Raw genomic sequence first — 22,764 nt, 5'->3', positions numbered from 1 at the left:
TAGTTTCATAAATTTCGGACTGCTTCACATCGTAGTGGGCGTATTTTGGATTAGTTAAAAGAAATTGTTAAACAATTTGTATAGTAGTATATTTATTCTTCACATACATCTCTTCGAGAAAACATCAAAAATAAAAAAAATTTTTTTTCAATAAAACAATACACACAAACTATTTTCGAAATTCCAAATTTATTCTGTAATGTTCTGATCACATAGATAATACATAGTAATTTCAAGGCTTTACAGCTTTCGCCAAAGTGTTGGTAAATGTTTAGTACACATCAATCGCATGCAATATTGTTCGTTTCGCCGCCAGACATAATTTCTCAGATAGTTAATCCGAAGAATGCGCATCTTCGGCAAAATGACACATTTACTGCACGTAAGTAAATAATATAATGTAATTTTGATTGCCAACACACAGGGGGATACCTTGGAGGTGAATTAACCTTATATACTATGTCAGTAGTAGCTGATACGAAAGCTGCATTTGCTACTTCGAATTTCTTATAATATATAATAGTCCTTTTGATTCTCAGCATATGCCAAAATATAAGTACATACATATAAATATCTACATATTTACCATATGTATATACCGTAAGGGTATATGTATATAAATATCTCAATATAAGATGATTTATATAGAAAGATATTTGTATATAATATATCCGTAAAGTTGAATAGGCTCATGGATATATGAATATATATATATATTTTAAGTAGTTTTCAATATTTTTTTTATATACACATATAGTATGGTAGCCCTATAGATTGACAGCACTAGTAAGTAAAGAAACTAAACTCAAAATACAAAATACACATCGTAGTAGGCTTTGGGAGTTTATTTTGAACTAGTCACATAAATTGGAGTAATTCCTCAGTCAGCTTCTATACGTCAACTGATAAACATTACTTTTTTTTCGTTTTGTCGTGAATTTTTCTTGATCAAAATTAAACGTGTAGCCCCCCATTTATTGATTTAACAAAATTCTAAATTAATCGGTGAAGAAAAAAAAAAAGTATTGAAAAAGCATATATTTTACACGTATGGCGACATATCTTTCGCAGATCTCCCGATGTTTAAGCTATCATGCGCCCATCTGTCGACCGCACCGACTGCTCCATGGTAGCTGCAAGCAATGGAAAAAGATCTGCTCGAAGTGCGTCTGTTGGCATCCAACACCGTCACATTTAATTGAAATGCTGCCATCACTACCCACCATGATACACGTTCAGCTGTATTCGCAGCGTTCATCGAGTGTCTTTACCCCCCACACGAATGTCGATATGCTACGCAAGCGTATTAGTTTCAGTGGAACGCCATCCGAGAGCAGCGAGGTAGCAGAGGCGACGGCGCCCAATGTGGTGCCAGTCGGCATCATAATGCCCGAGTCCAAGGAGGGCAAGCAATTGAAGATCGTTATTGTGCCGCTAGATTTGGCCAATCAGGATATCGAAAGTCTGCGCAATACCCTCGAGGCACTCAATCAACTTCGCATGCATGCCAGCGAGATAGACGCTTTCACCAACAGCATGATCGAGGACCTTAACAAGGATGAGGCGGCACTGTCTGCCAAAGAGACACCAACAGCCATCGAGGAGCCAGCGGAAGATAAACGCAAAGTTAGCTACTTTGAGGGATATGTGGAGGGTGTCGATAGTGGATTCAGCGAAGATTCAGCCAATGCTGTTGCCATCAAAGCAACTGATACTCGAAAGGCTACAGGCAAAGCCAGCGATTCTCAAAATATGGGAAACACCACGACAAACACGGCGGACGAGGCCTCTATTCAGGCAGCTGAGCTCAGGCAGCTAGCAAACGAAGCAGTCGATATGACAGCGATCGCTCAAGCAGATAATGCAGCAACCTGTGCGGCGGCTTCGCCCGAGGCAGATATTGCACCAATGACACCTGCGCCGTACAAGCCGTCCATCCCATCAGCACCAAACCAAACGCCAGCATCACCAAACACCAAGCCTGGCTCGCCACCTCAGACACTGCCACAGACGATGCCCCTCGGCGATCCGAAGGAGCTGCAAATTAGTGCCACCAATGCGAATGTCGCGCAGGCCGATTCAGAGGAGATGACTAGGGATGATCCCCATGTGGATCAAATAAGTATCGAAGTGCCGGATGCATTGGGTCAGCGATTGAATGATATGGCCATTGCTTCCATGCATTTGTCCTTTGAAATGGATATGACAAATGTGCGCGATGCCATACTAAACGGTGAACTGGCCCACAAGCCTGAGCCCACACTAGGCAGGGATGCCATGGTTTTTCTGGAAACCAAGGTAGAGGCCGATCCCGAGAATGCGCCGCAGAACACAGTGCCATTGCGGTTCAATGCTTTGATCAAGGGCATGGTTCAGATCGATGCCGACAAACTGGATCCAAGCCATTTGAGCGATGAGCAACTGCCGGAATATAATGATACGGTTACCTCAATTGCCGCAAGCATCTGCAGTACGGCACTGCAGCGTGGATTTGCATCTGAAGCAGGACTTGCTGTCGAACAGCAAGAGCAACAACAGCCACTAGATCAACAAGAGCAACCACAGCCGGCAGATCAACTAGAACAACCACAGCCACTAGATCAACAAGAACTACAACTACAACAACATCAGCAGCAGCAGCTGCAGCAGCAACAGCAGCAGCAGGTGCCGTCGAGGATGATCCAGTATGCTGACTCGCCTGTAAGTACAGACGAGTCCAAGGAGATAGTTGCACCCATGCATGCTGGGGGCCAGATAGCGACCCATGCTGGTCGCAAGGCATTGAAACGTAGCCAGGAGATGAAACGCATGAAGCAACAACATACTGTGCCAACAATGAGTGCAGTGGCGGAGCCCATCATTGATGATCAAGCAGCGGTCGCTAGTCCACAGTTAAAGGATGGCTGCAAGCATCCCATTATAAAGAAAAAGAAGAAATGCCCTAAGAAATGCCCGCTGCTCGATGACCCCTGCAAGGATGACAAATGCAAGCGTCCGCAGCCAAAAAAGCCAGAAAAGAAGGCAGAGAGCACGACTGAAATCACAGCTAGTGCTGGCAAAAAGGATCAATGTGGCAAGAAAGGTGCTGGCAAAGGAGGTAAGGACGACAAAAAAAAAGATCCCTGCGCTAAGTTCAAAAAGGGAGGCGATAAAGGTGGTGACAAAAAGGGAGGTAAAGATGATAAGAAGGGATGCGGTGGCAAAAAGGACGGAAAAGGCGGGGCCGGCGACAAAAAGGACCCTTGCGCCAAATTCAAGAAAGGTGCCAAAGGTGGGGATAAGAAAAAGGACCCTTGCGCCAAGAAGGGAGCAGCAGGTGGGAAAGATAAGAAAAAGGATCCTTGCGCCAAAAAGGGAGGAGCTGGCGGAAAGGATAAAAAAGATCCTTGCGCCAAGAAAGGAGCAGCAGGCGGCGATAAGAAAAAAGATCCTTGCGCTAAGAAGGGTGGAGCAGGTGGCGACAAGAAGAAAGATCCTTGCGCCAAGAAAGGAGGAGCAGGTGGCAAGGATAAAAAAGATCCTTGCGCCGTATTCAAGAAGAACGCCAAGGGTGGTGATAAGAAAAAGGACCCTTGCAAAAAGGGCGGTGATAAAAAGGACGCAAAAGGAGGCAAAGGCGGTGGTAAAGGCGACAAAAAGGACCCCTGTGCCAAATTCAAGAAGGGTAGCGGCGGCAAAGGCGATGGAAAGGATAAGAAAGATCCCTGCAAGAAGAAGTACTCAACGTACACTAGTCCCGTTTCCAAGTTCTATCATCCCAATGGCTCCCATTTTCACTTCACCCGCAATCCCAAACGTTTCCTATCATCCCTCCAATTGAATGGCCCAAAAACTGTCGCCACGAAGAGTGCTTCCAAATTCTTATTGAAACTGCGACCCTGCTTTAAGACCTACACTACCCGAGTGCGTCGCAGCTACCTCAGCAGGCAAGCAAAGCTTTCCAACTGCTCTCTAAGCAAACAGGCGAACACCTCTTCAATTACACCTGCCAGGTTTCGTGTGTACTCGACTCTAGTGCGTCGTCATTACGATGGAATGCCCTCGCCAGCACAGATGACTGCCTGGGGTATTACGTCGAAGAGTGCGCGAAACCAGATCCAGCGTGGATACAGCAAAAAATCCAAAAAGAAGAAGGCTGCGGATGGCAAGTGTAATGCACTGCAAAGTAAAGGCGGGCCAAGGGATCGCAAGCATATTAAGGCGCGCACGAGTCTACGCACCGATTGCTATGATCCAAATGATGACGGATGTCCCGTAAACCGCTGCACTAGTGTTTGTGACACGGTCAAAGTGCCGCGCAAGAAATGTGAGAGGGGACAGAAACCACCAAAGCCGAAAGTGCCCAAAAAACCGAAGAAGAAACTCCCCGCCATTTGCATGGTCGGTAAAAAGAGCAAAGGCAAAAAGGGCAAAGGTGCGTACGACTAAATATTTATATTCATTTAGAATCCAGCATAACTAACACTGCTCTATAATTGTGTCCTAAGGTAGAAAGAAATAAACTTCTAGCCGCGGGCCAAGTATTCCATAATCAAATGCGTATGGTTTCCACAAGGCGATTCATCAGCCAGGCTCAACACTCTCCGATTACTAAGGAAGAGCCCGGCGAGGATGATTTGTCCACAATGGAGGTGATACGCATACCTGCACCATATCAGATAAGTAGAGAGCGCCAACCACAACCGGATGTCAGACCTTTTGGTAAGTTGGACCAGCCTCACTAATTCACATGCCACTCTGTCAACCCGTCCAATAGATGTGCTCATTGACATCGGCTCTGTAGCGCTTACTGGCTCAGACATACATGTCTATGAGAATGCGAATAAGAGTATGGAGGGAATGACCTTGGGACATGATGCCACTGGCTTTGTGGAGAAGGTTGGCAGCTGTGTCAAGCATTTGCATGTGGGTGATCGTGTTGTCGTTGAATCGGCCCTGTCCTGTGGAATTTGTGATTACTGCAAACGCGGCTTGTATAACATCTGTGCCGATCTAATGTATAACGGCTTCTTGGCCACACATCAAACGCATCCAGCAGACCTTTGCCATCGCTTGCCAGACTCCACCAGCTTGGAGGAGGGCACCCTGACCCAAACTTTGGCGATGGGCTGTCAGGCCTGTTTCAAAGCCCAAGTATCGCCCACAAGCAATATACTAATCATTGGGTCAACCCCCACGGCTGTGGCGGCTGCACTATGCGCCAGAGCGATTGGCGCTCGGAAGGTAACCATTGCTGGGAGCATGCGCTCGTCGCTGAAAATGATTGACTGTGATTTTGGCTTCAAGACCATCTATTTTGACTCGAACGCACTATTCGGAGAGGTGCTCGAGGATGTGTATAGCAAATTCCAGGAGTGGCCCAACTGCGCCATCAACTGCGCCATCTCACCGATGACCATGAACCTGGCCGTAATGGCATTACAACCATGCAGCGCATGCATCCTGACAGAATGCGAGTCAGAATGCGCCAGCTTCAATGCTCTAGACATACTAATGAAAAACATACGACTTATACCAAGCTTTCGCTCTGCCAATATGTAAGCACACAATATACATGCATATATATTGATCATTCACACAATTTATCCATAATGCTGCCTGCACAGGTATCCAACGGCATTACAACTAATTAAATCTGGTCGCGCACCGATGCACAAATTCATTGCAAGAACCTTCTCATGGAGCATGTTAGAGGAAGCGTTTAAGAGTGCACAACACGAGTCAAACATTGGCTTACGGAAAATAATCGTTAATAATACAGAAGAGATTAACATTGGGGGACTGTTCAAAAAAAAATTAAAATATCACTATTAAAGATCAAATTTGAGTAGATAAATTTTTTTGTTCGAGTATCCTTTGCTGTATAAAAAGAAGGCTTTGTAATTAAAAAAAAAAAAAATTAAAGCATCATTTTTTTTTTAATAGAATTTGCTTTGAAACACTGTTTTTTAATTGATGCATGTTTTCAAAATACACATTTTAACATTTTTGTTTGTTTCTCAGCATCTATGAATCTCTCTCATTATAGACTATTTAACGACCTTCGCTCGTCAGTTTATACATGTATAAAAATTATTGTACTTCGCTGCTTACAACAAACTATTTTACAAATTTACATACACAAGAACTAAATATTGAGTCGTGCATTTAAATTGTATGCTAAGGAAGGAATCGAATGTACACACGAACAAATATATAAAACGTAAATTAATAATAAGAATCAAACATAACATAAACGTAACATAATCATTAGCATCATACTGCACTTAGTTCGCTGCAAGCTCCAGAAACATATGTGCTCGCATGTGGATATTGAGTATAAATAATAAAGTTTGTTCTCCGTTTAGAGCTAAAAACTAATCAATATGCAAAGATATGTATTTAGGTATGTACGAGTGCAACTGTGTGTGTGTGTGTGTGACTAATTCTGGATTGCATCTGGTTTCAATCTCTCAGTTATTAACATGTAATTCTTGTTCCCTTTTGGTTTTGGTTGCACTTATTGTTCAACTACTTGCGCGTGTAAATCAAAAAGCAGTTGAATTTGGCTAGATCAAAACGCTTACGCTATAAAGTAAGTTATGATAACAAATATATATATATATAATTATAGTATAGAATCGTCAGTTTCAAAAAAGTAGCTAATCTCGACGCTGCGGTCAAGCATTCATTTATGAAGGTAGTTTGTCTTTTGGTGTTTTTTCATTTCTTCACATTACATTCATTAAACTTGTTTGCAAAAAGTAATATTATTCGCAAATTTGCTGTACCCGGCTCAATTTCTAATTATCATGAATTTGCATTTCCAGCTCGACATCCGAGAGATTAATTTCGCGCATCGAATTGATGTACATGTAGCGCGATGTGTAGATATATAGCCAACGGAACCATTTCATTTGAGACCGATGCTCCATCATGGCGCTTCTGACTACTGATGCCTCTTTCCAGCTGAGTACACACCTGTAAGGCAAGACACATTAGAACATATCTCATTGCAAACGGTAACGCAATACATACCAATGCGTGGACATGAAGCATGTGCACAGAAAATCGAAGAGGGATAAATATTTTCGTACCAAATTGATCGAGTCTAGCGTATAAAACTTACAGGCTGATATTTGGCCCATAAAAAAAAATATATATATACAAAGTTTATAAAAAATGATCGCAACTATAATTAGAAAACGTAACGCTGACAAAAACAGCAACATCAACAAACGCAGCTACAATTAACATGACAATTAACATGTGCAATGCGGTCTGTAGACTGTTTTGTTTCTATTGCTGGCGCTGCCAGCCAACCCGTGACTCACCCTTAGGCAATAAATTGGCTAAACACAAAGAGGCGGCCGCATAATACACAGCACAATGATTGGGATGCGAGCTGACCCCATCACGATCGAAGGTGAATATCGCTTTTATATCAAGACTCTCAACGGTATGCAATATAAAGCTGGCAACCGCATCCGGTCGCCATTCAACATTCGGATCATCTGGCAAATTGGTGGCATTCACCAATATAATATTCGATTCAGCAATGCCAAGACGTTTACATGCCCGAAATAGCTCCTCTCGACGCGACTGCGCCTGTTGCTCGTAGTTTCCTAAATTGAACACCGTTAATTAACTTTTATTACAGGTAAGGGATGTGGACTGTTGTTAATTGCTTACCATTCGACAGGCATAACACGTACACCTGACAGCCATCACGCTGCGTCAGCGAGTAGATCAGCGGACCAAAGAACATGCATTCGTCATCCGGGTGTGCGATGACCAAAAGTACTCGGCCCATTAACGCAGCATTGGGCAGATGAACGCTACGTAATCGTAGACCTTTTTGTAGGGTATTTCGCAACCCTTTCGCTGTGTTGTCTCCGGTGCCATCGTGCTGTTGCAGATGATGCTCCTGCTGGTTCTGCTTTGCGCCTGTCACGCCTGACACCGACAGCCATAGGGTCAACTTGTATAGGCCTAGGCATACTAGAAAGTATACCGCACATGCAATCAGTATATGCTCCAGTGCTTCGGCCGATGTGGACTTGATGCGGCAATAGATAGCTTGAGGGGTGAGCTGTTCCAGGCGTACTTCGGCGAATGGGAGTGTAATAGTCTCGTATATTCGACTAGCGTTTATAATGTTGGCCAAGTATTCCCTTAGCCAGTTCAATTTCATTTCATTGCGTTTGCTGCTTTTGTGCTGATTTTCGTTTGGCAAAATTCTTCACCAAAAATGGACATAAATTTAAAAAAAAGTATTTCTGTTGATTCAGTTGACTTGCGATTAAAATAATTTGATAAGACTAGACTAAAATATGAACACGGAAAATAATCCAACTTATTGTGTAATTTAATACTTTAAACGGCTCCGTAATCTACGCGGCAGCACTAAAAAATCGCATTTTATTTCTGCGCTGCGTGTTTTTTGACGGGGGCAACAACTAGGGATGTGCGCGTGAAGTGCCAGTACGCTGATATCGTGCACAATACGAATGATCTGATTATTATTTGTCACGAGTTCGTTGAAATTGAACAGAGATGTGTCATTTATCAATTAGTTTTTACGAGGGTTTCCACCGGCTGGTACAAATAAAAGTTTCCGATAATGCACAAGCTGCATGACTGCGAAAAGTCGGATATCGTTGATCCATTTCGCGATGAAAGTTTTTCGAGATGAGCAGGAAACAGCTGTGCTGTCATCGACTAAAAGGATTATGAGCCTAGTATTTTGGCTTGAACTAAATTATCTGTATTTATTTGAATGGTTGCTATTCTATTTACAGAGGGACAGAGAATCTTCATACCAACTTAGTTCAACGCAAATCGTAAACAGTCTTTTTAAGACAAATTAATAAAAATACTACGACGGGAATTGGTTCAATCGATTCAAATTGCTCATACCAAAAGGTTTCCGATAGGCCACATGTATAATACAAGCTCGTGTTGGAGTGCTATTGCTGTTAAACGACTTTTCGTAATTGTGCCGCCAGTAGTTTTGCAGCTTAAGTTTCTATTTGCATATATGTACCAAAATGCAATACAATTACGTTGAGACCGCAAGTAAAGTAAAATCAAATGATAAAACACAGCTCCAGTTCATATAAGCTTTCTTTACCAGCCAACGGTAGATAAAACGAAAATTTGACAACGGTGTAATCTTATTGTCATCCCCAGCTGTCTTGTCGCAGCTGTTCAATGTGTTTTCGATAGGCGATAGTCCGCAGATAAAAAGTTCACAACAACAAATGTATCGCTTCTCATGCACCTCTAGTGCCGAATTTATGAAGAGGCAGCAAAGTTTTTTTATTCAACAAAAATTAATAGTTAATAATTTGTACAATTGTTTCATCGTCTGTATTTTGTATACCTTAACCTGCTGTAAGAATACCCACTAGAGTGGTTTGTATTCTGCCCAACACAGCGGACATCGCAACATACCGGGTTTAATTCAAGCGGCGTTTGGAAGATAAAAAATCAAAGCAAGCGTGTTGCTTGAGGCCCGCTGTAATTAGGTTAAAAGTGGCAACGATTGGCAGTAGCAGCAGAAGCATCAGCAACGTGAGGTGCGTGTGTCGTTGGTTAGAGTGAGCCGCCTGCAAATCAACCATGGCACACCAGCAGCAGGCCATGGATACGGCGCTGTTCGAACGTCGACTGCGACCGGTCTACGGTAAGTCCAATTAATGTATATACACCGTTAATATATATTATAGTTTCCTTTATGCCAATTCATAGACAATCTTGAAGTGGGAAACAACCGCAAAGCGCTACAGGAATCAGAAAAATTGCTACGCAAACATCCAAATTTACTTTGCGCACGTGCTCTCAAGGTAAATGCAATTGCGAAATAAAAAGATTTTAACTTAAACTGATAAATAAATCCTTGATTTTTCTACATATTTATAGGGCTTATCACTTCTACGTCTGGGACGCTATGAAGAGAGCCATAGTTGCCTACAATCCGTAGCCGAAGAAAAGCCCGTGGACGATTCCACATTGCAGGTGCTCTCTTTCTGCTATCGTGAAATGGAACAACGTAAGATATAGAGGGTGATACAGTGAAAGAGACAGATACAGAGACACATAGCTATAGACCATGGCGACGGTTTCATATTTATAAGTATATTTCTTGGCACGCGCCCACGGTCGAGCGCGGTCGAGCAATTAAAATTGCCTGCGCACTCGCTTTCATTTGCACAGAAATTAGCTCCTCCACTTAGGTATTGGCGGGGTAGTAAGCTGAACGTGGGGTAGAGAATGTGCGACTGTAGCGCGTGCCAAAAAATCAAACAGATTTTTAGCATGTATGTGTGCATTGAACGCACTCTACCCATAAGTTGAGTAAAACGGTGCTATGCAAATAGACAAGCGCACCATCCACCTGTCCGTTTGTAGAAACCTGTCAATCATTATCAGCTAAAAATGTTGTTTTTCATTTTATTGTGCTGCTGGTATATTTACGGGGCTGGCCCTTCGCATTATTAAGCCAATGAACTAAAATTAATTTTCTTGATATTGTAGTGGACAAAATAGTTGAACTCTATCAGCATGCTGTCAAACTGAATCCAGGCAACGAGGAACTGCTGGCACATTTATTTGTATCTCATGTGCGCGTGGAGGATTACAAGGCACAGCAGGCTGTTGCCCTTCAGCTGTACAAGGCACAGCCAAAGAATGCCTATTACTTTTGGTCCGTGATCAGCGTGGTATTCCAAGGCATCCGTGGCCCCGAATCCTGCATACCTGAGAAACGTAACCTTTATCTGGCATTAGCGCAGCGGATGGTTGACAAGCACATCAAGGAGGGCAAGCTGGAGACGGAGCAGGAGGCATTCCTCTATTTGCACATATTAAAGTTGCAAAACAAGTACCAGGACGCCTGGGAGTTTCTTACCGGCGAACTGTGCGCTAAATTATATCCTGGTGCTCCCGTTAGCATGAAATTTGAGCTGCTCAAGAAGTTGGGCAATTGGCTGGAACTAAATAAGCTGCTGCAAGAGCTTCTCGATGCCGAGTAAGTGCTAATTGTGACATTTGATGTCTATAAATATAAAATATGAAATCTTCATTAGTCGAGATCGCTGGGATTACTATAAGGAGTATCTGCAAAGCTGTTTCGAACTTCTAAAGCAGCAACCGCCGGAGCAGCAGGAGCCAGCATACTCGCTGAAAACTTGTCATGACTTTCTATTGCAGATAATTAAGTCGTCGACGCGCAAGACGCGTGGTCCTTATTTGGCGCGTCTAGAGCTGCATCAGCGCATGCGTGCCCATCAGCTGCCTGCAGAGGAGCTAGTCGGTGACTTTGACGAGCTGGTCATTGAGTATTTTCACCTGTTTGGCGATAAGTCTTGCTGCACCCACGATATAGCACTGTTTTTACCCTCAATAAGCATGGAGCAACGACAATCTTTAGCCAGTAAACTGCTAGCGGAAAGCGGCGTTAGCTCAAGCTCCTTACCGCAGAACGTTAGTAATATTACTGGATTAATCTAACTTATTTTAATTCATTCATGTTTGCTTGCAGAAGGAACACATGCAGAAGCATATTTGTGCTTTGCAAATTTCTCGCATGTGCGGCGCTCACATTGAGCTGTCCACAGATCATTTGATCGCCTTTTATACGGCACTTAAGCTACACTATGAACATGGGCACAGTACGTTTGGTAAGGAACTGCTGTCTACGGAAATGGGACCCTCGGATCCGTATGCACTTCTTGCTGCAAATGTAATGTACGATGTGTCAAAGCGGGAGAGTAAATCGGATTATTTATTTGAGGCGCTTTGCCTGCTGCAATATGTGCTACGTAACAGCACTAGCAATTTTCATGTGAAACTGCTCAGCTTGAAAATCTATCACATGTTTGGGTGTATGGTCGGTGCTCAGGAAATGTATGACTATTTAGACATCAAACAAATTCAGCTGGACTCAATGGGTTATGTGCACTGTAATCTTTTGCCCCTTTCCGGTCGCTTTTCGGGCGTTCGTAATTGCTACGATACCACATTGAAGTTCTTCACAAATAGCTATAAGGAGCGTTTGGAATATATTTCGTTAACTTATCGCTTCTGTACATTCTCGAAGATGGAGGAATTTATGAACTTTAAGGAACGCCTGACAAATAGTTTAATGTATGTGGCCTGCTCGGTGGAGGCGCAACTGTGCGATATAGTTTGCTTTTATGGAAGCATTCAACAAAATCTGTCAGCCTATGTGGCAATGAGCATAGAACCCGCTGACGATCGTATTTCGTGGAACGAGCTAAGCGATAATCGAGACTTACAGGCCATTATTCGCTGGGATCCCTTGCATGTAGATGATACGGAAGCTGAGCGAAAGGAATCATTTGAGCAGGAGATTGAGGTGCTGCAAATTCGCTCACTACTTCTTCGCTTATTCGCCTCATTCATTGACCTTTATCATGCACCACAAGGTGCCAAAGTGGCCATGTCAAATGATAAGACGAGAACTCCAACACCGGGCGACGACATAGCTACAGTGGAGCTATTACGCACATCATGGACAGGCCTCTTCCAGCGTCTTCGGCTGATGAACTATAAACCGCTATCGCAAAATTTTCTAGTCAATTTGCTGCCGACGCGTCTTCATTTACTGCTCAAGCTGCCTTATGAGAGTTTCTTCGATGACTTAGCGCAGCTGGTGATGGATTTGTACAGCGGAGCATCGCAACTGGCACTGCAGTGCAAAAAGGTTAGCGAGAATGTGGTTTCTGTTATGGAGCTGTGCGTGCAGACAATAACGGAGAGCAATGAGTGGAATGGCATGGATGGTCTATGGAAGCGTCGCGAGCACCAGCAAAAGGTGGCGGCCAGCTTGGAGGTAAGCATATTCGTTAACTTATTTTCAAATAACTTGACTTATCTCAAATTTTATATAAATTCGCAGATACTTTCACTTTATGCCTTCCTATTATCGGTGCTGAATGACAAGCTGCAATGCAGTGCAAAGACAAAAGCAAAAAAAAAAACATCGGGTGATAACAAAACACAGGAGCCGATTAGTGAGAAAGAGCGTAGTCAAATGCTCCAAGAGCTAATGCGTCAATTGAAGCATAAATTGGAGGCCTGTGATGCAGCCATACGTAAGTTGACGAATGCATCATTACAACATAGCATATCGAACTGAAAACGTTTTCCTGCAGGCATATGGAAACCGCCTACTCTGCCACGTGAACTTAGCTCATTCATGGCCGATATGTCACTTAAACCGGAAGTGGAGGCCACGTTAATTGGCGACGTTTCCGCCACATTTAAGGAGTCCCATGAACTGATGATCACCGAGTTGCGCAATCTGCTAAAAGACAAAATACGCATGGTTGGCAAATAGGTTTCACAAACAACTGACTTTGCTGTGCAAAGTCTTCGTTTATCTTCCCAACTGCTATAAATCATTTCAATCATCTGATACAGCCCAACTCAGTTTGTTATTTAATATTTTAAAGGCAATTTATATATGCCACGTTCGCTAATCCTAGCTCCACTCTGTCACCTACTTACAATCACCAATCAAATTAGATTATTGTGCACTTTTTGAATTACATATTTTCGGCATTTTTGTACAACAGATAAGACGTTGTAATCTTGTAACGTTCTTGGTTAACAAGGAGACCGAGAGCGCTACATAGGTTGAAATAAATGAAGATTAAATCATGTAAATTTACATCCTTTTAAATACGACTAACATAAACATATTCTGATGTTCCACAGAGGAGGCCACTTATTTAGTATAGTCCAATATATTCACAACCAATGAGTCGAAATATAGCTTCTACTACTACTGCTCATACTAATTACTGTAAGAGAAATATTTTAGGGCTTTTCATCTTCGCTCTCAAATGCTATCCAGCTTTTCCAATTTTTTTTAAATTGCACACTTCTAACACCTCTCAGCCATTTTCTGCAGCTACATTGGTGATGGCTTTGAGAGTTTGTAAATAGGCCGCGGCACGGGGATCGTTGATATGCTGTTGTGTCTGTAAGTGGGCAACCAGATTGTGATTGCGTGCAAAGCTTTTGTTACATAGTCTGCACAGATGTGGCTTCTCTCCGGTATGCGTTTTGTAGTGCACCTTGAGCACATTGGCATATGTGAAAGACTTTCCACACAAGTCGCATGAATAGGGTCGTTCATTGCGATGGGTGCTATAAGTAAAGTAGACACTTTAGATGACACATATATGTTCAGCATGGTCACCTACCGTTCATGCTTGACCAAAGACGTACGATCCGTGAAGCTGCGCTGACAGTATTCGCAACTATACGGTCGGGCGCCTGTGTGCTGGCGTATATGGCGCATTAGCTGGTAGTTTACGTGAAAAGACTTTTTGCAGACTCTTACCAGAAATAAAGACGGCTTTTAATAAAGCATTTGCGTTAAAGGTTTCATGTACATCAACTCACTCGCATTCATATGGTCGGTCATTGTTGTGGCGTCGCATGTGCGTGTCCAGCGTGCTCTTGCGTGGATAGCTATTACCACAAACGTTACACACATGTGATTTGGATGCAGCAACAGGCGTGGTTACCACATCTTCAGTTGGCACCAGTATGATATTTGCTTCATCTTGAGCAGCAGGAGGTTCCACAATTATTTCATCATTGCACCAAATACCTTCTTCCAGTACCTCAACTTCCACATCCTCGTATGTCTGTGTGGATGGTGTTTCTATCACCTGGTGCACTGCGTCCACCACTCTCACATCTTTCCAAATGTATTCACGCAGGAAACTATCTGAGTGGCGGCAAATCTGTCGAAATTTGTGTGCCAGCGTTAAAAAGGCGCGACATTTCAAGCAGATGCGAGATGGTAGCTCAGGAGTGCGCACAATCTAAAAATTAAAACTCAATAAATCATTGTTGTAGTAATTGTATCAATGAATTACTTTTATGCCACTGCAATTTTCAATTTTCTCGCAAATGGATAGTCCGCGTTGTCCCTCGTCTCGCTCGTAAATGGATACCATATGTGTATCACTATCCTGTAAGCAAACTCGACATACGGCTTCAATGTCCATTAACAAATCATTTCCTGCCATATCAATGTGATTTCACTTGACTGTATAGTATTATTGTTTTGAAATGCATCATATGTATTTGTTGTACCACATTAAAATTATCGTCATCGGCAGCTAAATATCGAGCCATGCGCGTAAAATATTCGATTCTGTATAAATACCAATTGGAGATAGTTTTATTTATAAGCTCTTATATTTCCTAGTCGAATGTTTTAACATATTTTTAAGTAGCACCCACTCTGATGGGTAATTTTTATACCATTTTCTTTGACTCCGTTGGAAAATCATCGCTTTACGATATTGCAGAAATTATGAATGTCGATAACATACAGGTATTTATCGATATACTGCTATGAATACAACAGCCCTAATTGACCACAATACTTCTGTTGAACAACATGGACTGCACGGAGCCTCTTTGTAGGATTTGTTTGCTACATCCAAAAGCTGAGACGCTTATGGCTACGGAATCGAATTTTGTTGCACAAATTAAACAATGCACAGGCGTGCTGGTGAGCAGTGAAATTCAGTTATAGTCAAAGAGCCAATTGCAATAGGTTTGTCTTATATTGCAGCTAACACAAGATGATCGCATGCCAAATAAAATATGCACAAGCTGTGCCCTGCTACTTCGAGCTGCTTTGAAGCTGCGTAGCATGTGTCAGCAGGCAGAGGAGCAACTGCAAAAGGTGAAACACGAACAGGAACAACAGCGGCTGCAGTTGGACAGTGGGAACGAAACACCATCGGACTTTATCGATTCATACGAGGTGACACTGGAAACAGCCAGTATTGCAGGCAGCCAGGACAGTACAGAAGTGATCACAATAAAGCCTGCGACACCAGCACGGGCCAATATAAAAGCACACAGGCCAATCCGCCGTAATCGCACTATCGCAGGGATGCCACCTACATGTTACCCAGAGGCTTCCAAACCTCTGGGCGTCACTTATGTGTGTAATATCTGCAACAATGTATACACAGAGAAAGTGAAGTTAACAACACATTTAAAACTACACAGTGTGCACAAACCGCATGAGTGCGAGTAAGCTTAATAGTTTTAATGTTTAAATTGAAACTTTTAATTGCACTTTAATATTGTAGAATCTGCCAGAAGCGTTTCCGTCAGACGCCACAGCTGGCCCGGCATATGAACTCCCACACTGGCTTACGTCCATACAAATGCGATTACTGTGACGCTTCGTTTGCAGATCCTTCCACACGTATTAAGCACCAACGGTAATGCGCAACGCTTTAAATCATATTATATTTTTTCTATAATTGTTTCTATTTAGCATCCACACTAATGAACGACCGTATAAGTGTAAATACTGCCCAAAGTCCTTTGCCTACTCCAATGTGTTGAATGTCCATCTCAAAACTCATACAGGAGAGCGACCCTTTAGCTGCCAATACTGTGCTCGACGATTTTCCCAGGCACACCATAAAAACACACATGAACGTTCGCACAGAGCGAACAAGGAACTGGACATTGCAGTGATTACAATGGAAGAGGAGTAATTTCCATTGCGGCTACAGTTTAAGCAGGCACTTTTTAGTACAACGGTAAAATAAGCATATAAGTAACGTTTACAATACAGTCAATAAATATATAAATTATAATACGATATTTCCCTCTCAAAAGTTATCGTCGCAAACTAGTTAAAATTTTCCAAATCAACATTTCAAATATCATGAAAAACGTTTTTATAATTGATGTTACAATAAAAGTTTGGCTTTGTTTTCGTTTTGGGTCCAATCATCCCGGCTCCATATAAGGAGCACAAGTGAAACAATTAGCACACAACTTATTAAATAATAATTAATAAAATATAAGTTTACAATTATGATTTATACAAGGCCTAAGCCGATGGCAATATGCCAATCACCATCTCGGACACATTATCTTTAATGCGTTCTTGCGCCTCCAAGTCCAACTCAACAGGTTTCCAGGGTCCTCGTTTCTCGTGCGTCACACGATGCAATCGCATTTTATAGGCTTTGACAAATCCTTTGCCACACAGATCACAACTGCAAGAACAAAAAAAATTGTTAGTTACAATTTTATTTGGATTGCTGAACTAAAACTTACACGTGCGGCTTTTCACCTGTGTGTATCATCTTGTGAAATTTCAAATTGTCCGAATATGTAAATGTTTTAAGGCAGACATCGCATTCATATGGGCGCTCCTTTGTATGTATGCTGTGGCATATACATAAATACTAATTCGATTATTTTTAAAATAGATTCCAGAGTACTTACCGATGATGTTTTGTCTTTGTGGAACGATCAGCGAAGGCCGCTGGGCAGAAATCGCACTTGTAAGGTCGATTGCCAGTGTGTGTGTTCATATGTCGCACCAGTTGCTGGTTCTGGACGAATCCACGACCACAGATCCTGCACAGTAAATGAAGGATTATTAATTACGGTTTTCGTTTTTATGGCATGGATCAAACCTACTCGCACTCGTGCGGCTTGACTCCGCTGTGGAATTTCATGTGCTCGGTGAGGCGCGCCTGTGAAGGATAAATGTTCCCACAAACATCGCAAATATAATTGGAATGTTTGTCGCGCGGTTTGCGTCCCATTTTCTTCTCCTCCTGCACAGCGTCTAAAGAGCCTGCCGAAGTCTTCGGTCGCAGTTGCACTTTCCGCGGCTGTCGCACACGATTTAGCAGACGTGGTTCCGCCTTAGTATCGGGCACATTATGTTCATCGTCGGAGCTTAAAATATCATGCTTCATATCATCATCGGCCACGTCGGCCCACACAATGCGCTGAGTGGCTACTTTTGTTTGTATTTCATTGCTACTTGGGGGCAGCGATTCGGTGGCCAGAACTTCCAGTTCCTCATAGTCTGCGAAGTTTTCGACTTCAGTTTCCGTCTCGATTTCTGCCTCTGCTACTTCAACAACTGTTGCGTCATCGTATACAACGGCATTCTGTTCTTCCTCAGTGTTGGTGGCATCATAAACAATGGCATCCTCATCCCCGTCGTCCTCAGCGTCGACTGCTGAAACTACATAATTTATGAATTCACCGCTCGCTTCTTCGACTTCGCCTTCGATTTTGATTTGTGTCTGCTCCTCCCAAGCATGCGCTATGGCCTCATCTTCCTCGTAATCGTTGCCTCCACTGGTGTCTAATTCCGTGGAAAGCATATCCGCGATATGTTGATGCGACCGCTGACAAGTCAGACGGAATTTGTAAGCTATGCGCAGTACTCGTACACATTTGCTGCACATCTTGTCTGGAAAGTTGTCATCGATGCTGACCTGCAATACAGTTGTGTTTATAAGAGTGCTGGAGCTATTATTTGATTATTATAGCACGTACAGGGATTCCAGCACAGATGTGGAGCATTTGATCAAGGCGGGTGCTGGCATTTTGACTGAATATGTCCACCAATAGATCTTCGCTGTCGTTGGGATTGCTCAGGCACACCCGACATACAATCCATTTTTCATTTAATTCAGTTTTCATAACTTCTGTATTTAATTGTTGCAAAACATACGAATTATAAATAAATATTTTGTTTTGGCCAAATTATAACAATAATGCAAGCGTCCCTTGCTATGCTTGTCATTCACTTTCGAACGCGTACACGACCTATAGTATTTAGTATTTTAAATTGAGTATATACTATTTTAAGCCATTGAATTATGCTATTTATTTTAATGATAGCATTAAAATATCAGTTAAAAATATATAAACATATATATTTATATATATAATTTTTTAAAATAAATATTTAAGAAAATGTATATTTACTTAATATAAGTACAGAAAAATACCACATGCATGATTGCCACGGTCACCTTAATAACTGACATTCACACAACAGCGGGAACAGCTTGGATTTTTGCCTTTAATATATTTTTAACATTTTTTTTTTTGGCGTCGTCTAGAAGTAATTGGATAATTTGTGCATTCCTTGAGGTAGTACAATTTTAAATGATGCCAACGACAACGACTGCAACAACACAAAAGTGGATAGTATGCCGAGTGTGCTTGCAGCAACCAAAAGAAGCGATGGGCAGCATTTTCAATGACGACGCATCCAAAGATTTGACGAACATGATACTAGAATGCGGCGGCGTACCAGTAAGATTGACTAAAAAACGAAACTTTGAATAAATAATTTCAATGAGTGGAATTTTGAAAATGATTTGAATTGTTTTCAGATAAAGAAATTCGATCACTATCCAGACAAGATATGCGAAAAGTGCTTAAAGAATTTACACATTGCATATAAGTTTCGTCGAGTTTGCCAGCGGTCTTACAAACATCTAAGGCAATTCATAGCGCCTGTTGTAGTGGAACAGTCGGTCGAAGAAGATGGTAATGGGCTCAGTGCTAGCAATGAGCCGTCGGGGATAGAGCTGAGTGAGGGACAGGTGCTGGCAGGCAATGAGGAGATCAACGATGACCACGTGGAGGTCAAGGAAAGGCTGGTTCATGTAAAAAGCGAACAGGTGGAGGAGGATGGTATTATAGAAGAGCTATATGATGTATATGAGGCATACGACGGTGATTTAGTCACTGAACAGCCGGCCTATGAGGAGGGTAATGCTGAAGAAGGTGATGAGGATGTGGGCACACAGTCAATATCCGGTCTGTCGGCCGATATAGAGTATCTGGAGCAACTGGATCAGGATCAGGATCAGTTAACAGAAAGCGCACATGAAGATGAAATAGAGGTTCAAAACTCATCTGACGAGGAGTTTCTGCCAGTGAAATCACGTACGATGTCGACACGCTCCTCCACTGCCGGTATCAAACGACGTGCAAACCCGCGAAAAGCCGCAACAAGTAAAGCGGCATTAGGGAATATAAAACGTGAGAAATGTAGCGTGACCACAACCAACATCATATTGAATCCCGACGAGAGCATAACCTTTGGGGAGACAATAGTGCGCAAGGCAACAGGCATTAAGACCAAAGGTGGTCACAAGATTCTTGTGGGCGATAAAAAGGAATTTAAATACATATGCGATATTTGTGGAAATATGTATCCATCGCAGAGTCGTCTCACAGAGCACATCAAAGTGCATTCTGGAGTCAAGCCACACGAATGCGAGTGAGTATCACAAAAAATAGCTTTCGTTTTGATACATCAATATACATATATACTTCTTCTTCTTCGCTTCTAGAATCTGCGGTCATTGCTTTGCCCAGGCCCAGCAGCTGGCACGACACATGAACACGCACACGGGCAATCGGCCGTACAAGTGCACCTATTGCCCGGCCGCCTTTGCGGATCTCTCTACACGTAACAAGCATCATCGGTAAGTATCGTTTTACGAAAATATACGCATATACATATGAAAATATACACATATTTCATTTCAATTTGAGTAGCATACACACAAACGAGCGTCCATATGAGTGTGATGTGTGCCACAAGACATTCACTTACACGAATACGCTGAAATTCCATAAGATGATTCACACCGGCGAGAAACCACATGTGTAAGTTGGATCATTAGCACGCCACACATTTGTTTTAATGCATTTTGCATCCCTTGACAGTTGCGAGATTTGCGGCAAAGGCTTTCACCAGGCTTATAAACTGCGCAATCATAGAATTACGCACGATCGCCGGGGTGGCGGCGTCAATGCCAATGTGGATGAATTGTATCCCATATATACGGGGGCCAAGACTGGCTTGGAGCTGTAAATGCTAACACATATTAAACATATAGATGTATGTATATAAGTATATGTATAAAATTATAACAAATTGTTATATATAAATGCATATATATATATATGAATTACAGTACGTAATTGATTATAAAACTTTAAACTGTAACAAGTACTTGGAAATAATTTACGAACGCTGCTTAATTGTGAAGATTGCGTCTAGCCTAAGATTTAGCCTAATTATGCGGAAATAAATTAAGTATTGCTGCACAGATTGTCTTTGCATCGGTCTCATCAGGGTATAGCTGTAGCACAGCATGCACCTGATGTTGCGGGAATAGGCTGTTCAAGTGATAGCGTAGCATATTGCGCTGCTCCTCGCGTTTTGTGTGGTGCAACTCCTCGTTGATGCGTGAGTCGGAGGCTGACAAATGGGCTAGATTGTGGGCAGGAATGGATAGCTTGGTGGCCTGATGTTGATCCGTCAAGGGCTCGGACGGTGTGCGAGTCAGATACTGATGTTGATAATTGCCATTGATATTATTATTGTTATTGCCTAGCTGCTGCTGCTGCTGATGTGGCGCGCTGTATGTGGGAACCAGCAACCGAAAGGAAGGGGACGGCGCCTGCCTTTGCAGCTTCTTGTGGCGGTTCTGCAGCTGCGCCGGTTCCACGTCGCAGCTATTACTGCCCAGGTCCAGCTGATTGAAAGAATGACAAAGCTGTTGCTGTTGCTGCTGCTGTGAGATTTTGTCAACTGTATTCGATTTGGTGCGGGCCAGCGCCGCGATCTTTGCATTATTGTTGCTACTGCAACCGGAAGACAGTAGCTGCTGTCCACCGTTGCTGTGCAGTGGAGCACTGTGCGAGACCTGGAGCGGCAGACGCTGAGGCTGCGTCGTATGACGAAATTTGCACTTCTGTCCGTATGTACATTTCTTACCGTACGGACACAATTGTTGCTGTGCGTCCATTATTTTCTGCTGGCTCGGTGTGCGCAAGAACATATCCAGATTAGGCCCGGAGCGACCTAGTGGATCATCGGGCGGCATAAAGATGTCGTCCACAAAGGAGTACATCAGCAGACGTTCCTGGATGACACGCCGGAACTCGTTGCTCTCCAGCAACAAATCGCGATAGTTATCATTGGACACCACAATACCATCTGTTTCCACCGCCAGCTTGAGTATGAAACGATCATCATAGCAGGAAACACGTTTGCCATCCAGATGCCGCGATGGCGTAAACACCAACACTCTTTCTTGTTCCAGCTCATAGAGCAGCTCCTGATCGGTTATATTGTTGTTGGCCAGCTCCTTGCGCCAGTTGGGCACAAATGCTGTGATATGACGATGGCCACGCTGTCTGAACCAGTCCACACAGATGCGTATGCCGCGACAGCTGAAGATGGTGTGATTACCATGTGACAGGGCCACATTGCTACCATCGATGACGATATGGCGTAGCGATCCACTGCTGCTGCTACTGCTGCTGCTGCTAGCGGGTGGTGACACATGACTGTTGTTATTGCTGTTGCTGCTGCTGTTGGGGACTATTGGCCGCGGCGCATCTGCTGTTAGTTTGATAAGTTCCGCCAGCAGCTCATTTTGTTTAGCCTCTGAACCGAGACGCGTTAACGCCGTGTGTATTGACTGCTCGCTATAGCCTAATTTTTGTGCAAATTCCAGATTCTTACGTTCCGCGTTGCTCAAGTCATCGTCGTCGCTGCTTTCCTGTTGTTGCTGCTGCTGCTGCTGCGACGTCTTTGGCTTTCTCGCATACAACTTGTTGGCGCTTTGTTGTTGTTGCTGCTGCTGCTGTTGTTGTTGGTGTTGGTACTGTTGCTGTTTTTGTTGCTCAGGCACTTCACAATCCATTTTAATGCGCATTTAGTTGTTAAGCCTCTGCTAACCCCTGCACCAGCGTATGTTGTTTGCTTGTTGAGTGCCCTCCTTAGTTTTTAAACAATTTTTGGCGACTTTTGCAACAAGTTCCGTCTTTTTACATTTTGTTGTTGTTGCCAAACAGATATGTTGTTAACATAACAGCGGCACAACATTAACATACTCTTTACTGTTAGTTTCA

The 22,764-nt window shown here is 42.9% G+C and overlaps 8 protein-coding genes across 9 annotated transcripts; 4 read left to right on the top strand and 4 right to left on the bottom strand.

Annotated features, from left to right (window-relative positions):
- The first annotated feature begins 79 nt into the window (after positions 1–79).
- LOC108621026 (uncharacterized) lies at positions 80–5,927 on the top strand. The gene is made up of 5 exons (XM_089476526.1): positions 80–382; positions 1,072–4,414; positions 4,492–4,701; positions 4,757–5,537; positions 5,607–5,927. Exons 1-5 carry the CDS (start codon positions 347–349, stop codon positions 5,812–5,814), a joined length of 4,578 nt encoding a protein of 1,525 aa, XP_089332652.1. The 5' UTR covers positions 80–346; the 3' UTR covers positions 5,815–5,927.
- PIG-L (phosphatidylinositol glycan anchor biosynthesis class L) lies at positions 5,900–8,593 on the bottom strand. Its single transcript, XM_018018125.2, has 4 exons — positions 7,672–8,593; positions 7,314–7,604; positions 7,018–7,111; positions 5,900–6,960 (listed from the first exon to the last, which is right to left on the bottom strand). The coding sequence occupies exons 1-4, from the start codon at positions 8,171–8,173 to the stop codon at positions 6,783–6,785; spliced, it is 1,065 nt and encodes a 354-aa protein (XP_017873614.1). The 5' UTR covers positions 8,174–8,593; the 3' UTR covers positions 5,900–6,782.
- A 118-nt stretch (positions 8,594–8,711) lies between these two features.
- On the top strand, positions 8,712–13,674 carry psidin (phagocyte signaling impaired). 2 transcript variants are annotated; one of them, XM_089476527.1, is made up of 9 exons: positions 8,712–9,057; positions 9,116–9,667; positions 9,733–9,827; positions 9,904–10,033; positions 10,519–11,011; positions 11,070–11,466; positions 11,525–12,838; positions 12,905–13,100; positions 13,161–13,674. In XM_089476527.1, exons 2-9 carry the CDS (start codon positions 9,604–9,606, stop codon positions 13,343–13,345), a joined length of 2,874 nt encoding a protein of 957 aa, XP_089332653.1. In that variant the 5' UTR covers positions 8,712–9,057; positions 9,116–9,603; the 3' UTR covers positions 13,346–13,674. The 2 variants fall into 2 exon arrangements, with proteins under 2 accessions (XP_089332653.1, XP_017873604.1); XM_018018115.2 differs by having other exon boundaries at positions 8,712–9,667.
- LOC108621037 (uncharacterized) lies at positions 13,584–15,290 on the bottom strand. The gene is made up of 4 exons (XM_018018126.2): positions 14,901–15,290; positions 14,419–14,846; positions 14,217–14,351; positions 13,584–14,160 (listed from the first exon to the last, which is right to left on the bottom strand). The coding sequence occupies exons 1-4, from the start codon at positions 15,051–15,053 to the stop codon at positions 13,905–13,907; spliced, it is 972 nt and encodes a 323-aa protein (XP_017873615.1). The 5' UTR covers positions 15,054–15,290; the 3' UTR covers positions 13,584–13,904.
- Positions 15,291–15,369: 79 nt separating this feature from the next.
- On the top strand, positions 15,370–16,660 carry LOC108621038 (uncharacterized). Its single transcript, XM_018018127.2, has 4 exons — positions 15,370–15,544; positions 15,608–16,077; positions 16,137–16,271; positions 16,328–16,660. The coding sequence occupies exons 1-4, from the start codon at positions 15,431–15,433 to the stop codon at positions 16,551–16,553; spliced, it is 945 nt and encodes a 314-aa protein (XP_017873616.1). The 5' UTR covers positions 15,370–15,430; the 3' UTR covers positions 16,554–16,660.
- A 62-nt stretch (positions 16,661–16,722) lies between these two features.
- On the bottom strand, positions 16,723–18,647 carry trem (trade embargo). Its single transcript, XM_018018123.2, has 5 exons — positions 18,370–18,647; positions 17,494–18,308; positions 17,296–17,430; positions 17,125–17,235; positions 16,723–17,063 (listed from the first exon to the last, which is right to left on the bottom strand). Exons 1-5 carry the CDS (start codon positions 18,514–18,516, stop codon positions 16,895–16,897), a joined length of 1,377 nt encoding a protein of 458 aa, XP_017873612.1. The 5' UTR covers positions 18,517–18,647; the 3' UTR covers positions 16,723–16,894.
- Positions 18,648–18,987: 340 nt separating this feature from the next.
- idc (zinc finger protein idc) lies at positions 18,988–20,949 on the top strand. Its single transcript, XM_018018122.2, has 5 exons — positions 18,988–19,137; positions 19,218–20,113; positions 20,187–20,321; positions 20,395–20,505; positions 20,566–20,949. The coding sequence occupies exons 1-5, from the start codon at positions 18,988–18,990 to the stop codon at positions 20,711–20,713; spliced, it is 1,440 nt and encodes a 479-aa protein (XP_017873611.1). The 3' UTR covers positions 20,714–20,949.
- On the bottom strand, positions 20,727–22,755 carry Regnase-1 (zinc finger CCCH-type containing protein regnase 1). Its single transcript, XM_018018121.2, has one exon. It carries the CDS (start codon positions 22,566–22,568, stop codon positions 20,916–20,918), a length of 1,653 nt encoding a protein of 550 aa, XP_017873610.1. The 5' UTR covers positions 22,569–22,755; the 3' UTR covers positions 20,727–20,915.
- Positions 22,756–22,764: the final 9 nt, after the last annotated feature.

This window comes from Drosophila arizonae, chromosome 2 (genome assembly GCF_054131065.1).
Source record: "Drosophila arizonae isolate 15081-1271.41 chromosome 2, UAZ_ARI_1.0, whole genome shotgun sequence".
Lineage (NCBI taxonomy): Eukaryota > Metazoa > Arthropoda > Insecta > Diptera > Drosophilidae > Drosophila > Drosophila arizonae.
Note: the sequence above shows the minus strand (reverse complement) of the source record. Positions and strands in the feature narration are given on the sequence as shown.

Coding starts and splice junctions, on each gene's coding strand:
- LOC108621037 (XM_018018126.2), bottom strand. CDS start 15,053: ATGGCAGGAAATGATTTGTTAATGGACATTGAAGCCGTATGTCGAGTT. Junction 14,352..14,418: donor GACCGACCATATGAATGCGA/GTGAGTTGATGT, acceptor ATTTCTGGTAAG/AGTCTGCAAAAAGTCTTTTC. Junction 14,161..14,216: donor TCTTTGGTCAAGCATGAACG/GTAGGTGACCAT, acceptor CTTTACTTATAG/CACCCATCGCAATGAACGAC.
- PIG-L (XM_018018125.2), bottom strand. CDS start 8,173: ATGAAATTGAACTGGCTAAGGGAATACTTGGCCAACATTATAAACGCT. Junction 7,605..7,671: donor CGTGTTATGCCTGTCGAATG/GTAAGCAATTAA, acceptor TGTTCAATTTAG/GAAACTACGAGCAACAGGCG. Junction 6,961..7,017: donor TGCTTCATGTCCACGCATTG/GTATGTATTGCG, acceptor CTTGCCTTACAG/GTGTGTACTCAGCTGGAAAG.
- LOC108621026 (XM_089476526.1), top strand. CDS start 347: ATGCGCATCTTCGGCAAAATGACACATTTACTGCAC. Junction 4,415..4,491: donor CAAAGGCAAAAAGGGCAAAG/GTGCGTACGACT, acceptor GTCCTAAGGTAG/AAAGAAATAAACTTCTAGCC. Junction 5,538..5,606: donor AGCTTTCGCTCTGCCAATAT/GTAAGCACACAA, acceptor CTGCCTGCACAG/GTATCCAACGGCATTACAAC.
- Regnase-1 (XM_018018121.2), bottom strand. CDS start 22,568: ATGCGCATTAAAATGGATTGTGAAGTGCCTGAGCAACAAAAACAGCAA.
- idc (XM_018018122.2), top strand. CDS start 18,988: ATGATGCCAACGACAACGACTGCAACAACACAAAAGTGGATAGTATGC. Junction 19,138..19,217: donor TAGAATGCGGCGGCGTACCA/GTAAGATTGACT, acceptor AATTGTTTTCAG/ATAAAGAAATTCGATCACTA. Junction 20,114..20,186: donor GTCAAGCCACACGAATGCGA/GTGAGTATCACA, acceptor CTTCGCTTCTAG/AATCTGCGGTCATTGCTTTG.
- LOC108621038 (XM_018018127.2), top strand. CDS start 15,431: ATGGACTGCACGGAGCCTCTTTGTAGGATTTGTTTGCTACATCCAAAA. Junction 15,545..15,607: donor AACAATGCACAGGCGTGCTG/GTGAGCAGTGAA, acceptor CTTATATTGCAG/CTAACACAAGATGATCGCAT. Junction 16,272..16,327: donor ACACGTATTAAGCACCAACG/GTAATGCGCAAC, acceptor GTTTCTATTTAG/CATCCACACTAATGAACGAC.
- psidin (XM_089476527.1), top strand. CDS start 9,604: ATGGCACACCAGCAGCAGGCCATGGATACGGCGCTGTTCGAACGTCGA. Junction 9,828..9,903: donor TTTGCGCACGTGCTCTCAAG/GTAAATGCAATT, acceptor ACATATTTATAG/GGCTTATCACTTCTACGTCT. Junction 13,101..13,160: donor GGCCTGTGATGCAGCCATAC/GTAAGTTGACGA, acceptor GTTTTCCTGCAG/GCATATGGAAACCGCCTACT.
- trem (XM_018018123.2), bottom strand. CDS start 18,516: ATGAAAACTGAATTAAATGAAAAATGGATTGTATGTCGGGTGTGCCTG. Junction 18,309..18,369: donor ACATCTGTGCTGGAATCCCT/GTACGTGCTATA, acceptor ACTGTATTGCAG/GTCAGCATCGATGACAACTT. Junction 17,236..17,295: donor ACAAAGACAAAACATCATCG/GTAAGTACTCTG, acceptor TATATGCCACAG/CATACATACAAAGGAGCGCC.